The sequence below is a fragment of the Saccopteryx bilineata genome, chromosome X (genome assembly GCF_036850765.1).
Source record: "Saccopteryx bilineata isolate mSacBil1 chromosome X, mSacBil1_pri_phased_curated, whole genome shotgun sequence".
NCBI lineage: Eukaryota > Metazoa > Chordata > Mammalia > Chiroptera > Emballonuridae > Saccopteryx > Saccopteryx bilineata.
Window position 1 is genome coordinate 78,793,019 of NC_089502.1, and position 18,179 is coordinate 78,811,197.

The following is an 18,179-nucleotide window of genomic DNA, read 5'->3' on the forward strand; positions in this document are numbered from 1 at the left end:
AGAAGAAAGGGGAGAGAGGGGGACAGACAGTGAGGGGCAGAGGAATGCAGGGGATGACCTAAAAAGCTGACTCACCCAATGCTGGCAGTGGCCATAGCTGGGGGAGGGACTGATCCTTCCACAAAACAAAAGATTAAAGTGCTTCCAGATCACAGATCTCCAGAAATCTCTCCAGTTACAATCATGACAAGAAGACACAGCTGAAAACAAGAAGTGGGGAGGAGGGGCAGTAACTCAGGTCTCCATGGAGATCTGAGATACACCTCCCCCTACTGAAGCTGAGAAAACACCCTGCCCCCAAAGAGATTGACTGGTAGAAGAGGTCTTCAAAGTCTCAGGTTACACCAACCACATTCCTGGATACAGTTTCAAGTAAGCCCCCTGCTGAGATCAGTAAACAAGACTGTTAAGAAAAAAACAAATCAAGACTCCAAATCAGCCCAAATTCAAAAGTGGATTATAAATAATAGCTGATGCCAACCCAAAAAGAGCTAGAAATAACACAACTGAAAACTGGAGGCAGGCAACACCAAGCCTAGACTCAACCAGCTCTACAAACAAAACACCAAAACACACAGACATAATGGGAAGACAAAGAAGTGCAATCCAAATGAAACCACAAGAGAAACCTTCAGGAGATGAACTGAGTGATATGGAAATAACCACACTTCCGGAGGCGGAGTTCAAAATGATTGTAAGGATGCTTAGGGATTTTAGAACAACAATGAATGGTTATTACAAAAACATAAATAAATAAATAGCAAGTATAAAAAAGGATATTGAAATATTAAAAAAGAATCAGTTGGAGATGACAAATACAATATAAGAAATGAAGACCACAACGGAAGGAATTAAAAACAGGATGGATAGAGCTGAGGATCGAATCAGCGAGTTGAAGGACAATTTGAATGAAGGCAAGAAATCTGAGAAGAAAAAAGAAAAGAGACTCAAAATGTCTGAGGAAACTCTTAGACAGCTCTCTGACAACATGAAGAGAAATAACATCCGCATCATAGGGGTTCCTGAAGAAGAAGAGAAAGAACAAGGGATAGAGACTTTGTTCAATCATATCATAGCTGAAAACTGCCCCCAATTAAGGCAGGAGAAACTCTCACAAGTTCAGGAAGCACAGAAAACTCCATTAAAGAGAAACCCAAAGAAACCTACACCAAGACATATCATAATTAAAATACCAAAGCTAAGTGATAAAGAGAAAATATTAAAAGCTTTAAGAGAAAAAAAAGCTATCAGTTACAAAGGAGCCCGCAAAAGGATGACATCCGACTTCTCAATAAAAACACTTGAGGCCAAAAGGGAATGGCAAGAAATATTCAAAGTAATGCAGAACAAGAACCTACAACCAAGACTAATTTATCCAGCAAGGCTATCAATTAAAATTAAAGGAGAAATAAAAAGCTTCCCAGACAGAAAAAAAACTCAAGGAATTCATTACAACCTAACCAAGGCTGCAAGAAATGCTAAGGGGCCTATTGTAAACAGATCAAAGTGGGAAAATATAGCAAAAAAGAAATACAGCTTTAAAGAATAAAATGGCAATAAACACGTACATATCAATAATAACCTTAAATGTAAATGAGTTAAATGATCCAATCAAAAGACATAGGGTAGCTGCATGGATAAGAAAACTGGACCCGTACATATGCTGTCTACAAGAGACATATCTTAAAACAAAAGATGCACATAGACTGAAGATAAAAGGATGGAAAAAAATATTTCACACAATGGAAATAAAAAAAAAAAAGCTGGGGTAGCAATACTCATATCAGACAAAATGGACTTTAAAACAAAGACTATAGTAAGAGATAAAGAAGGTGACTATATAATGATAAAGGGAGCAATCCAACAGGAAGTTATAACCATTATAAATATCTATGCACCTAATATAAGAGTACCTAAATATATAAAGCAGACTTTGATGGATAAAAAGGGCGAGATCAACAGGAATACTATAATAGTAGGGTATTTCAATACCCCACTAACATCACTAGATAGATCCTCAAGAACAAAAATTAACAAAGAAACAGCAGACTTAAAGGACACACTAGATCAACTCGATTTAATAGATATCTTCAGAACCTTTTACCCTAAAGCAGCAGAATATACATTCTTTTCAAGTGCTCATGGTACATTCTCTGGGATAGACCACATGTTAGGGCACAATTGTGGTCTCAACAAATTTAAGAAGATTGAAATCATATCAAGCACTTTCTCCAATCACAACAGCATGAAACTAGAAATCAACCACAACAGAAAAGCTGAAAAACTCTCAAACACATGGAAACTAAATAGCAGGTTGTTAATGAATGGATTAAGAATGAGATCAAAAAAGAAATAAAAAATTCCTAGGAACAAACGATAACAAGCTTACATCAACTCAAAACTTATGAGACACAGCAAAAGCAGTACTGAGAGGGAAGTTCATAGCATTAGAGGCATAACTCAAGAAGCTAGAAAAAGCTCAAATAAACAACCTGACCCTGCATCTAAAAGAACTGGAAAAAGAACAGCAAGTAAAGCCCAAATGTAGTAGAAGGAAGGAAATAATAAAGATCAGAGCAGAAATAAATGACATAGAGGCTAAAGAAACAATACAAAGAATTAATGAAACCAGGAACTGGTTCTTAGAAAAGGTAAACAAGATTGATGAACCTTTAACCAGACTCATCAAGAAAAAAAGAGAGAGGACTCAAATAAATAAAATTAGAAATGAGAGTGGAGAAATAACAACTGACACAACAGAAATACAAAATATTGTAAGAAAATACTATGAAGAACTGTATGCCAAAAAGCTAGACAACACAGATGAAATGGACAAATTCCTTGAAACATATAACTTCCATAAATTTATCTGGAAGAATCAGAAAACATAAACAGACCAATTACAACAAATGAGATTGAAACAGTTATCAAAAAACTTCCAAAAAAGAAAAGTCCTGGGCCTGGTGGCTTCACAAGTGAATTCTACCAAATATTCAAAGAACAACTAACTCCTATCCTTCTCAAGCTATTTCAAAAAATTCAAGAGGAAGGAAGACTTCCAAGCTCCTTATATGAGGTGAATATAATTATGATTCCAAAACCAGGCAAAGATAACACAAAGAAAATAAATTATAGGCCAATAACCCTCATGAATATAGATGCTAAAATCCTCAACAAAATATTAGCAAACTGAATCCAACAATATATGGAAAAAACCATACACCATGATCAAGTGGGATTTATTCTGGGGAGGCAAGGCTGGTACAATATTTGCAAATCAATCAATGTGATTCATCACATAAACAAAAGGAAGGATAAAAACCACATGACAATTTCAATAGATGCAGAAAAAGCATTTGACAAAATCCAGCAACCATTCATGATCAAAACTCTCAGCAAAGTGGGAATACAGGGAACATACCTCAACATGATAAAGGCCATGTATGATAAACCCACAGCCAACATCATACTCAATGGGCAAATATTAAAAACAATCCCCTTAAGATCAGGAAGAAGGCTGGGGTTCCCCCTTTTACCACTCGTATTCAACATAGTTCTAGAAGTCCTAGCCATAGCAATCAGACAAGAAAATTAAATAAAAAAGCATCTAAATTGGAAAAGAAGAAGTAAAACTATCATTATTTGCAGACGATATGATATTGTATATAGAAAACCCTAAAGTCTCAGTGAAAAAACTACTAGACCTGATAAATGAATTCAGCAAAGTGGCATTAGATAATATTCAGAAATCAGAGGCACTTTTATACACTAACAATGAACTGTCAGAAAGAGAAATAAAGGAAGCAATCCCCTTCACCATTGCAACCAAAAAAATAAAGTACCTAGGAATAAATTTAACCAGGGTGAGTAAAGATTTGTACTCGGAAAATTATAAAACATTGATAAAAGGAATCAGGGAAGATAACAACAAGTGGAAGCATATACCATGCTCATGGATAGGAAGAATAAACATCATTAAAATGTCTATATTACCCAAAGCAATTTATAAATTCAATGCAATACCAATTAAAATACCAATGACTTACTTCAAAGATATAGAACACATATTCCAAAAATTTATATGGAACCAAAAGAGAACACGAATACCCTCAGCAATCTTGAAAAGGAAGAATAAAATGGGAGGTATCACACTTCCTGATATCAAGTTATACTACAAGGCCATTGTACTCAAAATAGCCTGGTACTGGCATAAGAACAGGGACATAGTTCAATGGAACAGAACTGAGAACCCAGAAATAAACCCACATTTTTATGGACAACTGATATTTCACAAAGGAGGTAAGACCATACATTGGAGTAAAGACAGCCTCTTCAACAAATGGTGTTGGGAAAATTGGACAGCTACCTGCAAAAAAAATGAAACTAGACCACCAACTTACACCATTCACAAAAATAAACTCAAAATGGATAAAAGACTTAAATGTAAGCCGTAAAACCATAAGCATCTTAGAAGAAAACATAGGCAGTAAACTCTCTGACATCTCTCGCAGCATTATATTTGCCGATTTATCTCCACAGGCAAGTGAAATAAAAGACAGGATAAACAAATGGGACTATATCAAACTAAAAATCTTCTGCACAGCTAAAGACAATAAGAACAGAATAAAAAGACGGACTACAGAATGGGAGAATATATTTGACAATACATCTGATAAGGGGTTAATAACAAAAATTTATAAAGAACTTGTAAAACTCAATACCAGAAAGACAAACAATCCAATCTAGAAATGGGCAAAAGAAATGAATAGACACTTCTACAAAGAGGACATACAGATGGCCAATAGGCATATGAAAAAATGCTTAACATCACTAATCATTAGAGAAATGCTCATTAGAGAAATGCAAATTAAAACCACAATGAGATATCACCTCACACCAGTCAGAATGAAGTTCATCAACAAAACAACACAGAATAAGTGCTGGCGAGGATGTGGAGAAAAGGGAACCCTCTGCACTGCTGGTGGGAATGCAGACTTGTGCAGCCACTGTGGAAAATAGTATGGAGATTCCTCAAAAAATTGAAAATTGAACTGCCTTTTGACCCAGCTATCCCACTTTTAGGAATATACCCCAAGAACAACACAGACCTGCTCCAAAAGGAAAAATGCAGCCCCATGTTTGTGGCAGTATTGTTCACAATAGTGAAGATCTGGAAACAGCCCAAGTGTCCGTCAGAGGACAAGTGGATTAAAAAGCTTTGGTACATATTCAATATATACTATGGAATACTACTCAGCCATAAGAAATGCTGACATCGGATCATTTACAATAACATGGATGGACCTTGATAACATTATATGGAGTGAAATAAGTAAATCAGAAAAAACTAAGAACTATATAAATCCATACATAGATGGGATATAAAAATGAGACTCAGAGACATGGACAAGAATGTGATGGTAACCTTAGAGGGGGGGATGGGGTGAGGAAGGAGAGAGAGGGGTTGGGGGGAGGGGAGTGGCACAAAGAAAACCAGATAGAAGGTAACAGAAGACAATTTGACTTTGGGTGAGGGGTTTGCAGCATAATCAAATGTCAAAATAATCTGGAGATATTTTCCCTCAACTTATGTATCCTGATTTATCAATGTCACTGCATTAAATTTAATTTAAAAAAAATGCTGATAGAAATACCTCATGTGCAAGTTTACCTGGTCCTTTTCTGGAGGGTGAAGTGAGTCAAGTAAGTTGAATGAAGGCCGGGAAGCTTGAACTATCTTTGTAGGAAGATACCTATGAACATCTGCAAAAGGTTGACATTTATGATAAAGGTTAGATAATTAGGAGATTAACAACATTACTCAGTTGATTTCAATAATGAAGTTACATGTGGTCAGTTCTTTATGAAGTTTATCCTTTCTGGGTAACATTAAAGAAAAGAAATATAAGTATCAGATAATTTAAAGAATGTTCAATCAATCAAGAAACATTTTTGAATGGAATGTCTAAAATTGTAGCATCAGCTGATATAAAAGTCTAAAAATGTAATCAATACCAAAATGGTACTATCACTGATATTCTGATAGAATACCACATATCACAGAAAGAACACAGTTACATTTTATATTCTCTTGACATTCCTAGGAGAGAACAGATAAATGGATGATCTTATCTAGGGAATCAAAAAGTGTCATGGACTATAAGTAAGAATCAATCCATTGTTGAAATACCAAATTTCTAAAGAGAGATGCTTTCATCATTTTCACCATTTTACAGATACAGATATAAAGATACAGAGCTCAAATAACTGTGCAAGCAAGTAAGTAGGAGAGCTGGAAATGCAGCTCAAGTTTCCTGATTTATAATCTGAAAGTATAACTTAAGAAAGTTTATTTCTTCACATAAGGCCTTTGTCAAGGAAGCTTACTTGAGGGGAACGCTAAGCTTTTCCCTATTCTAAATGTTAAATGACTCTCCAATGTTCATTTTAATATCTTTGGTTAGTAAGAATCAATCAAATTTTAGACAATAAGAGCATGCACCTCAATCATTCTCATCATCTGTAAATGTTAACATTTAGGCCCTCCAAGTGTAGCCAAGGATCCCTTCTGTCCCTTCACATGTAGCTTCCTAGAGGCACTGAACACTCTTGTGGATCACGACTACTCCTGGCAATGTGTCACAGAAGACATATTCCACTACAAATACTACTGAAAAAGAATAGTGGTCATGGAGAGGTGAATGGTAACATTGTTAAAGAATGAGAACTGTAGTTGACAAAAACAGATCTACACTCTTAGAACCACTGACTATAAAAGTCGCAGCTCGCCTAAGGGAATGAAATGTAGCTTACTTAAGGGAGAATGGCTCCTTCTCCATTTAAAGGCACTCTTCTAATAGTTTGCAATTTCTCTTTAAATAAAATTTTTCCCAAAGGAAAAAACACTCACCACCATTTTAATACTTTGATGTTAAAACTGAGTATGTTCTATGTCTCTTCTCACTATGTAACTGGTTTAACTAGACTATATAGCACTATCCACAGCAAAACTATACCCAGTTCATTAGCTTTACAAGTATTTGAGTGTCTAATATGTTCAAAGCACTGTCCAAGGTGCTGAGAATAAAGCAGTAAACAAAACCAAGTTCCTGCTTACACTGTGATAAACACACCACCCCACTCCATTCCAGGCTTCACATCATCCTGTGCCTGACTCCAGTGAGTTCTGGCATTACTCACTCTGTACATGCAGCTCCGTGGCCTTGGTCACCAAGGACATTAAATCACAGGTTGTTTGCACAGTATCTCGGAACTGATCTAGTCCTCCCTTCTGTGAGGTAGGGGCTAGTTTAGGATGGGGAGCAGTGTGTGCCAAAAGGTGATCTATATAACGAGCAACTTCATCACCACAGTGAGCTGCAAGATTGTGGGGTAGGGTGAAAAGAGAAAAATGAGCATTTAGTTACTTCACAATCTAACCCACCAAAAAGAATGACTGGATCCTGTGACTACAATTATAGCACCAAAAGTAGGTTGTTTTAGCTCATGATGTGTGTGTGTGTGTGTGTGTGTGTGTGTGTACAATCATTATATAACCTGTATCTTTACCATTTAAAAGCTATGGCCATTTACCAGGACCTACTTGTTCTTCAACTTTCCTGAGACAATTTTAGGGCCCCTGAAGCAGTATGAGGTTAATATAAGACAGATGGTGCAAGCATATGATAATAGTGGTGGTGACAGTGATGGTCGAGGAGGAGAACAGAGCCCTTTCCGTCTCACTGTTATGATAAGACTTTTTGTGAGGAAGGGCAAAAATCTTTCACTACATATTGAGCCTAGCTGAAAACAGACAGATTCTACAAATGGCAAGCTACAACTGCTAACAATTGGCATTGGTGTTGAAAGAACTACTGGCCATACATTTCTCTTTATAGCCACCTCATTCATTTATTGACCAAATATCAATACTATGTACCAGGTGGTGTACTAGGTGCTGACATTTCAGTGGTGAAGAAGATAGAAATGGTCCCTATCTTCTTGGGCTCCCTTTCTTCTACATATCTTCTACAATATTATCTCTGGCTATGGATAATGGAAACAAAAATATACATACATCCAGTGGATGCTTAACATTTAATACTTTACATGAACAGTCACAACATTTACAATTGGAAAAAATGAAGTGTTTCAATTGATACTTAAGTCTACTAAGTCAGTCATGCATCATCTGGTTTTTTATCATCTTCAGTGTTCTCTTAAATGTCTTTCTGTGCTCTGATGAGACTAATGTGAATTAGCAAAACTGTAAGAATAAAACTCATACTCTATGAGATCCTAATGACAAATATTATAACCTTGAATACAACCCCAGGGGAAGGATTATAAAGAATACGGACTTGAAACTAATACAAGTAGTATACAAATTATACTTTAAAAAAGAATATGGAGAGAAGCACTCTCTCCATGGAAGAGTTGGCAAGCAATAGATACATCCATTGTGAAACCTCCCATGAGTAAATCCAGAGAGGAAAGTTGACTCAGACTGCATAATATCAGGCTAAGTAACATATATCACTAAAAATACATGTTTTAGACAATCTAGGAGGAGTGCTACAAATGAAATTCATAATTACCAATGGAATAACAAACACCCTCAATATATGATTATTCTTGTCTGGTTTTCAAAATAATTCAGCTTATGCCAAGATAGATCTCACAACTTTTGTTATTATTGATAATAGGAAATAACCTTATATTTAATGCACTTGTCCAACAAAGAAATTCACACTATTTTATATATTACAAAAACAAATAGAGAGTGAATTAAATGGTACTTCAGTGAGTAAATGCTGAGCCCAAACAAGAAAATGGTCCCTATTACTAACATGTTGGTCTATTGTATATGAGATTATGCCTGCTACCCATCAAGGAAAGCTAACTTATTTATTTATTTATTTTATTTTCTCCAACATACCATTCTGAGGATAAAGAAATTGGCTGCCTTAATATATAGGTTAACAGTTAACTACCCAGACAATGAAAGCAGGCAAACCATGTTTTAGATAGCTAGAAGAATAATTTGTTCCTATTATCCTTTTTCCTTTGGGAATCAAGCATTGTAATGCTTGTCCTACCTAGGTCAGTATTTTAATACTCTAAGGTACTTCTCAGCCATTTTTAATATATTCCCCCATGGTGTTTTCTCACTATATTATCTTAGTATTTCTAACAGTCAATTAGACTTTGTTATGCTTTATTTGTCTTGTGTGTAATAGAAAAGCAACACATATGCCAAATTCATTTTTTTTAAACTATGCAGACCTCCCAGGAGATTCTGAAGTTCCCATATAATATTATATATAAAAAGCACTCTAACTAAATTTCATATTTTATGTTCTAGCATCAAAAGGAGTAGTATATATGTGTAGTTTTCCTATTATATACTTAAGTATCACACTCATCACACTGTTTCCTGTCATTTTGAAATCACCAGCCATGTTATATGCTCATCAGAGAAATCTTCCCTAACCTGACTTAGTAAGGGACAGTCCAACTCCATACCCCACAATCACAACAGGGATATTAGTCCAGAAACCAAAGGTAAGTAGAAGGATGAAAAGTGAAGCCAAACAAAAAGTACATGTATTAAACAGGTATGTAGTGAGAAATATTAAGAAGGATACTAAACAATACTTGTATTCTTGTCCAGCAAGGCCTGTGCCTTTATGAATCCTTCTTACCATTACTGGTTGGATCATAGTCATTCATCCAGTCACAAGATTCCAGCTCACTATAGTTGTCATTGTAATCTTCACTGTACTGTTTACTTTCAGGTCCAGGGTCCATGAAGCTCAAATGTGTGCAGCAAGATGTTGTCAAAAACTCTGACAATTTACCTGTTTGAATCCTGACAATTAGACAGTAAATAGAAAACAAGAAATGAGAAAATATACTTTTTAAAACAACACAATTTAGTGAAAAAGCCTACCCAGAATGTTTTGTTGGGGGATCACTAATGTTTATACATTAGTACAAACTTTGCAAAAGTGAAACTTTACTTTCCTCTTGGCATGATGTATTGTAGGTTAGGGTACTATGTTAATAAAAACTACAATTATGGGTTCACGATCCACCAGAAGATCAGTTTTTCTTTCTTTCCCTGCTATGTGGCTATATTGATAACTATGTCAAACATGGCTAAAATTTCTATTGGCTACCAGAGAAAGTAGGATGAAATGAAGAAAAATCGTCACATATCAATAACATCATTCTTTTTTTTTTTTTTTTCATTTTTCTGAAGCTGGAAACAGGGAGAGACAGTCAGACAGACTCCCGCATGCGCCCAACCGGGATCCACCCGGCACGCCCACCAGGGGCGGTGCTCTGCCCACCAGGGGGCGATGCTCTGCCCATCCTGGGCGTCGCCATATTGCGACCAGAGCCACTCTAGCGCCTGAGGCAGAGGCCACAGAGCCATGCCCAGCGCCCGGGCCATCTTTGCTCCAATGGAGCCTTGGCTGCGGGAGGGGAAGAGAGAGACAGAGAGGAAAGCGCGGCGGAGGGGTGGAGAAGCAAACGGGCGCTTCTCCTATGTGCCCTGGCCGGGAATCGAACCCGGGTCCTCCGCACGCTAGGCCGACGCTCTACCGCTGAGCCAACCGGCCAGGGCCTACATCATTCTTAAAAATACTCAGAAAGACCATTTGGAAAATAAAAGATGGTATTTTAAAAATTCACTAATTATAATAGATTGTAAGCCATATCCTCCCCTACTTATAAAGCCAATTGCAAAGTCCAAAGGGAAACTCAGTAGCACTGATTTTCTAAAGAAGCCAGTTGGAAGGGGTTCCCAATGCCTAGATATTATATAATTTGAACACTAAAATAAATTATGACAGGACTGGTGCATGAAACAATAAACAAAATAAAAATCCATGCATCTATGCTGACACTAAAACTATAAAATAGAAGGGAGTAGGGGAAAGCTATTTTTTAAACAGAAAGGTTCCAAATATTAAATGTACGCAGAATGATCAAAACACAAAATCATCATTTTATGACTCCGCTAATAATAACTAATTCATCAATGTAACCTAAGACTATTTGGTAAAAGACTATTAGACAAAGGATATAGAAAAACCTGACAGATAACACTTCAACCAAATTGAGAGATATTTTTCAAAATAACTGATCTTCTTTTTTACAAAACTGTAATGAAAACACTCATAAAATATTAACAAAAGACCAGGGAACTGTTCTACATTTAAAAATATCGATAAATAAGATGTGGCACATATACACTATGGAATACTACTCAGCCATAAGAAATGATGACATCAGATCATTTACAGCAAAATGGTGGGAACTTGATAACATTATACGGAGTGAAATAAGTAAATCAGAAAAAAACAAGAACTACATGATTCCATACATTGGTGGAACATAAAAACGAGACTAAGAGACATGGACAAGAGTGTGGTGGTTACCAGGGGTGGGGGGAGGGAGGACATGGGAGGGAGGGAGGGAGGGAGGGAGGGAGAGAGTTAGGGGGAGGGGGAGGGGCACAGAGAACTAGATAGAGGGTGGCGGAGGACAATCTGACTTTGGGCGAGGGGTATGCAACATAATTTAATGACAAAATAACCTAGACATGTTTTCTTTGAATATATGTACCCTGATTTATTAATGTCATCTCATTACCATTAATAAAAATTTATTTAAAAAAAAACATCAAGGATATATAATAATAACTAAATGTCAATGGGTGATCTTTGATTGGACTCTGGAGTGGGTGCGGGGGGGGAGCTATGGGAAAATATTATTGGGACAAATGGGTAATTTTGAATATGAGCTCTATATTAAACAATAGTTTTGTATTAGTAATAAGTTTTCTGAGTGTTATGATAACATTGCAGTTATGAATGAGAATACTCTTTTTCTTAGAAGATAGAAACTGAGTATTTAGCGTACAAGAGTTATGTTTCTGACTAACTCTCACAGAGTTCAGCAAAAAAAAGTGTGTGTATATGTGTGTGTGCATGCACATATGTATGTGAGAGAGGGAGAAGGGTAGGAAAGAAGAGAGGAAGGGAGGAGTGGAAGGAAGGAGGACAGAAAGATTTTCAATATAAATTCTTTAGCATGAAATTTTTCCAAAATTAAGACATAGGAAAAAAAGGAAAACCAACCAGAATTGAAAAGTTCAGTGATTTTATTTTATTTTATTTTATTTATTATTTTTTTTTTTTTTAGTGAGAGATAGAGGAGAGACAGGGAGAGAGACAAGAAGCTTCAACTCATAGTTGTGTCACTTTGGTTGTTCATTGATAGCTTCTCATGTGTACCTGGTGGGGGTTGGGGTGGGCTCCAGACAGGCCAGTGACCCCTTGCTCAAGTCAGTGATCTTTGGGCTCAGGCCAGCTACCATGAGATCATGTTCACGATCCCATGGTAAAACTGGCAACCCTGTATTCAAGCTGGAAAGCCTATGCTCAAGCCAGATGAGCCCACATTCAAGCCAGTGACCTCAGGGTTTCAACCTGGGACCACAGTGTTACAGGTTGACATTCCATCCACTGTATCAGCACCAGTCAGGCAAGAAGCTCTTTTTTTAAAAAAATAAGTTTTCAGGTGTACCATTCTACAACGTTGACCAGCATCACCCCAATAAAAAAAATAAAGAAAATAGATAAAATAAATGAAAAATAAAATATAAAGAATAAGTTTTCTTGTCCACTGAATTGTTAAGATCTAGGCAAAGATCTGAGTGAGAAAAAATTCAAATGCTTCTCTATAAAATTAAATTTCATCATTCCATTTATCAAACACGAGCTTCCCTGAATAGGATGAAATTTTTGTTAAAGACACATAGAAAGAATATCATGCTAAGTGAAATAAGACAGAAAAAATTAAGAAACATATTATTTCACTTACAAGAGGGATATAAAAATGAAAACAAGTGAACAAACAAGAAAATCAAAACAAAATCTTTTAGACACAGACAACAGTATGGTGGTTACCAGAGTGAAAGGAGGGTTGGGAGGTAGAAATGGGTAAAGCATACAAATATATGGTGACAGAAGAAGATTTGACTTTGGGGTGTAGTCACACAATGCAAGATACAGATCATGTATCATAGAATTGTAAACTTGAAATCTACATAATCTTGGTCACCAATGTCACCCCAATAAATTTAATATAAAAAAGATGCAGCTATAAAAAAAAGATACACAGAAAGATATAACAAGTCTACAATTACTGTACCGAGCTTCCAAATTTCATTTCACTAAAGAGGTCACTCACCTTGCACCACCAAAATAGCCATCCTGCATTTTTCGGAGTGCTGCCAGGATACTTGAATTCAAGCTGGTTCCATCTTCATCTTGAAGAGAATTTTACAAGAATTGTTGTGGTTTTAACTTTTAAATATGGGAAAATTTTCAATTATTTCAAATCAACAGTCTGGTGAAGATGGTACAAATAAATACTGCTCATTGACTACTGTATTTCAACAACTCATCTGAGAGCCAACAATACTGCAGAATGGGCAAATGGTAGGGATGATAACCAATACACAGAGTTTCTCAAAGACATTATTTTATTTATCATATATAATATATTTAGCAGAGAACCAAGCCGATGGCAGAACACTTGGTTACTGAATGCTGACAATAATTACAACAGCAACCATCTGTTGAATGTTACAAGCCAAACACTGTGCTGAATATTTTATATAATATGCCATCTAATGAGCCTTGGATTGTGTTAAAAATAATCAGAAGGCTAACAATGATCTGACTTTACGTTAGGAGATCATATTATATATATTCTTTCCAGATCCAACTTTTTCTAACTTATCCTTTGTAAAAGCTAAAAATTACTCCACAGCAGATATTTAGACTGTATTATAAGAAATACAGTGATAAAGATCATTGTACCTACATCTATATGCACGTATGCTATTATCTCCTTAGGGGAAATATTTACAGGTAGAACTGTTAGGAAAAAGGGAACACTCACAAAACATTTTATAGAGATTGCCAAATTGCCCACCAAAAAATTTGAGTCAATTCTATTTCCATCATCAGTATAGAAAGTGACTTTTTTTTACACCTTTAACAACAATCAACATTAATAATCTTTTTAATCTTTATCTAATATGTTTTAAAAGACAGTTTTAATTTTATAATTTTGTTATTAGTAAGATTGAGCATGCTTTCATGCATATACTGGCTATATTTCTATTTCTTTTATGAATTGACTGTTCATGTCCTTTCCCCATGTTTCTATTTAAGTAGTTTATCTTTTTTTAAATTGACTTTAAAGGTCTCCATTTTTACATTTTGTGCATATTACCCTTTTTTTCATATTTTTGGAAAATTCTTTACCTACTTTATTGTTTTTCTCTATCATTTTTTTTGTATTCTTCTGAAGTGAGAAACAGGGGAGGCAGAGAGACAGACTCTCACATGTGCCCGACCGGGATCCACCTGACATGCCCACCAGGGAGCGATGCTCTGCCTATCTAGGGCATTGCTCTGTTGCATTCGGAGCCATTCTAGCACCTGAAGCAGAGGCCATGGAGCCGTCGGCCGTGCCCAGGCCAACTTTGCTCCAGTGGAGCCTTAGCTGTGGGAGGGGAAGAGAGAGACAGAGAGGAAGGAGAGGGGGAGGGGTGGAGAAGCAGATGGGCACTTCTCCTGTGTGCCTTGGCCTGGAATCGAACCCGGGACTTCCACATGCTGGGCTGGCACTCCACCACTGAGCAATCTGGCTAGGGCCTACTTTATTGTCTTTCAAACTCAACCAGTTTGTTTTTGTATAAAATATTTATTTAAATTTTCATGTTTTTAAAGTTTGTTAATTTTTCCTTTTTGTGCTTAACGAAGAACAACATTCTTTAGTCCAAGATAAAAAAATATTCTCCCATATTTTCTTCTAATACTTTTATAGATTTCTTTGCTTAGCTTTTTAATATATTTAGAATTTAATTTTGTATAAAATGTAAAGTAGCAGGCCTAAATAAATGATTTCCCCAAATGTATTTATGTATGCATGTACATATATATGTATATATGTATGTATTTATTTTGCTTTGACAGTAATCCCCCTTGTCTGTGGAAAATATGTTCCAAGATCTCAACTGATACATATATAGTATCAAACCCTACATGTACTGTTTTTTTCCTATACACACACATCTATGATAAATTTTAATTTATAAATTATGCATAGTATGAGATTAACAATAACTAATAATAAAATAAAACTATGGACTGTAATAAAAGTTATGTGAATTGCAGTCTCTCTCTCTCTTTCAAAATATCTGATAACCACAACAGTTACTAAGTAACTAAGTAGTGGGTTGTATATACAGTATGGATGCATTGGACAAAGGAATGATTCATGTCCCAGGCAAGTTGGGGACTACTATACGTGGACTGCTATCAGATCAGTATTTTAATCTTGATGGATCTATATTCTTTTATTGTATTTAGTTTTTTAAAAGTCTGGCTATTCTCATACATTTCTCTTCCATAAGAAGTTTAGGCCCTGGTTATTTTGCTCAGTGGATAGAGTGTCAGCTGGTGTGAGAACATGCTACATTTGATCTCCACTCAAGGCATATATGAGAAGTGACCATTTGCTTCTCCCACTCTCTCTCCCAACTCTTTCTTCCCCTCTCATAACCAGTGCCTCGATTGGTTCGAATGTCAGCCCTAGGCACTGAGGATAACTCTGTTGGTCTGAGCACCTCAGTCACAGGCACTAAAAAAATAAGTATATCAGAAAAAAACAGGAACTACATTATTCCATACGTAGGTGGGACATAAAAGTGAGACTAAGAGACATTGATAAGAGTGTGGTGGTTATGGGGGGAGGGTGGAGAGGGAGAGAGAAAGAGGGAGGGGGAGGGGCAAAAAGAAAACTAGATAGAAGGTGATAGAGGACAATCTGACTTTGGGTGATAGGTATGCAACATAATTGAACGATAAGATAACCTGGATATGTTATCTCTGAATATATGTATCCTGATTTATTGACGTCACCCCATTAAAAAAATAAAATTATTTAAAAAAATAGCTCAGTACTCAAGCATTGGCCTCAAATGGGGGTTGCCGGGTGGATCCCAGTTGAGGCACATGTGGGGTCTGCCTCACCATCTCTCCTCCTCTCACCAAAAAAGAATTAGATTTAGCTTGTTCATACAAATTTGTATTTTTATTTGATTTGAAACTGCACTGAATTGATAGATTAATTTAATGAAAATAAACATCTTCTCAATATTCACTATTTCCATTAAGCAACATGGTTGTTTTTCTCTCTAGCAATTAAAATAATTTATGCTCTTCTTTAGCTTTTTAATTTTATTGTATATTTTATGCATAATTTACATTACATTTATTTTTATATTATTTACTTTTCTAGAAAATTTGTCAATTCTATCTAGATTTACAAATTGTAATTGGTATTCTTTTATAATTTCTATAGTCTCTTCTATTTCTGTTGGATATTCCCTTTCTCACTCCTAATGTTTTCATTATCTGCTTTTTTCCTCTTTACTCTGAAGTCTACTTTACCAGATATTAACCTAACCACTTCTGAATTTTAAAAATTAATTTTTCATGGTATATCTTTTCCCATTCTTTTCATCTCAGCTTACCTATATTGTTATATATGAAGTGAATTTCATAAAGACAACATACATGTGGGTCATTTTTTTTAAGTGAGAGAAGAGGAAATAGAGAGACTCCCACATGTGCCCCAACCGGGATCCACATGGCAACTCCCATCTGGTTCCCATGCTCGAATCAACCAAGATATCCCTAGCGCCTGAGGCCAACACTCAGACTAACTGAGCTATCCAGTGTCCAGGCTAATGCTTGAACCAACTGAGCCACTGGCTGTGAGAGGGGAAGAGAGGAAGCAAATGGGGAGAAGGAGGAAGAGAGAAGCAAATGGTCGCTTCTCATGTGTGCCCTGACCAGGTATCAATCCTGTGACATCTGTATGCTGGACCAACACTCTATCCACTAAGTCAACTGGCCAGGGCCAGTGGGTCATATTTTAACCTACTCTGCCCATTTCAGTCTTTTGATTGCTGCACTTAAATTTTCATTTACAGTTAATATAATTATTTATATGTTACAGTTATGTCTGACATTTTACTTATTGTTTCTCTTTGTTCCTCTGTTCTTCATTTATCCATTTCCTTTTTCCTGCCTTCTAAAACACATACAAGAATTTCATTTTGAGTTACTTAAGTGTTTTCATGACATATTTTAACATAACTGTATAATAATCCATGATGGAGTTGTCTAATTAAAAAATTATTGAAGTATAGTTGGCACACCATATTATATTAGTTTCAAGTCTGCAACATAATGATTCAATATTTATATACAGTCGTCCCTCACCATATCGTGGTTTACATTTTGTGGCCTCACTGTATTGCAAATTTTTAAATTGTATATATATATATATATATATATATATATATATATATATATATATATAATTTTGTATCGCAGATTTTTCACTATATTGCTGGATTTTGCAGTATATAGGTATTTTTATATATTTATTATTTTAATTATTTTTGCAGTAAAATAAGCATTTTCTAGCCTAAAAATTAAAAACAATATAAAAATATTAAAATATTAATTAAAACATATTAAAAGAATATTAAGTCAAAATAAAGCCTTAAAATATATATAAATAGTAAAATAAATATAAGGTCGCTACTTCGTGTATTCTCACCTATTGTGGGGAGGGTCTGGAACCTAAGCCCCATGATAGATGAGGGACCACTGTATGTTACAATGTTATCACCTTCTCTCACTGTGCAGTTATTATGACATTATTGGCTATATTCCCTGTTTTGTCAACTACATCCTAGCAGCTTATTTTATAACTGGAAGTTTGTACCTTTTGTTCCTCCTTACCCATACCTCCAACTTCCCTCCTTGTTGTTCAGTGATTGCTTTCTCAATATGTGCCTTGACATATGAATACAATATATTTACCAACTCAGTATTACTTTCATCATATCATTGCATGTTCAAGAACTTTAGTTTCAGACTTCTGGGAAAATCTGCTTTAAATATATGCTCCTTTTTGTAAATCATCTGTTTGTTCTATGTATCTGTGAGTTTGTTTCTCATTTATCTATAGTCTTTTTAACTCTTTATCCTTGTTTAAATTTCTAAGTGGTT

At 35.7% G+C, this 18,179-nt stretch overlaps 1 protein-coding gene across 5 annotated transcripts in view; it reads right to left on the reverse strand.

Moving 5' to 3' along the window:
• PHKA1 (phosphorylase kinase regulatory subunit alpha 1) overlaps window positions 1-18,179 on the reverse strand; it is a 150,613-nt gene that overhangs the window by 44,245 nt on the left and 88,189 nt on the right. For 3 of the 5 annotated variants that reach the window (XM_066248707.1, XM_066248706.1, XM_066248705.1), the window contains 4 exons: window positions 13,267-13,345; window positions 9,705-9,871; window positions 7,201-7,377; window positions 5,672-5,763 (listed from right to left, as the gene is read on the reverse strand). In XM_066248707.1, coding sequence (XP_066104804.1) covers window positions 5,672-5,763; window positions 7,201-7,377; window positions 9,705-9,871; window positions 13,267-13,345 — 515 coding nt within the window. The remainder of the gene's footprint in view (window positions 1-5,671; window positions 5,764-7,200; window positions 7,378-9,704; window positions 9,872-13,266; window positions 13,346-18,179) is intronic. The other 2 variants (XM_066248709.1, XM_066248708.1) reach the window with 1 other exon arrangement.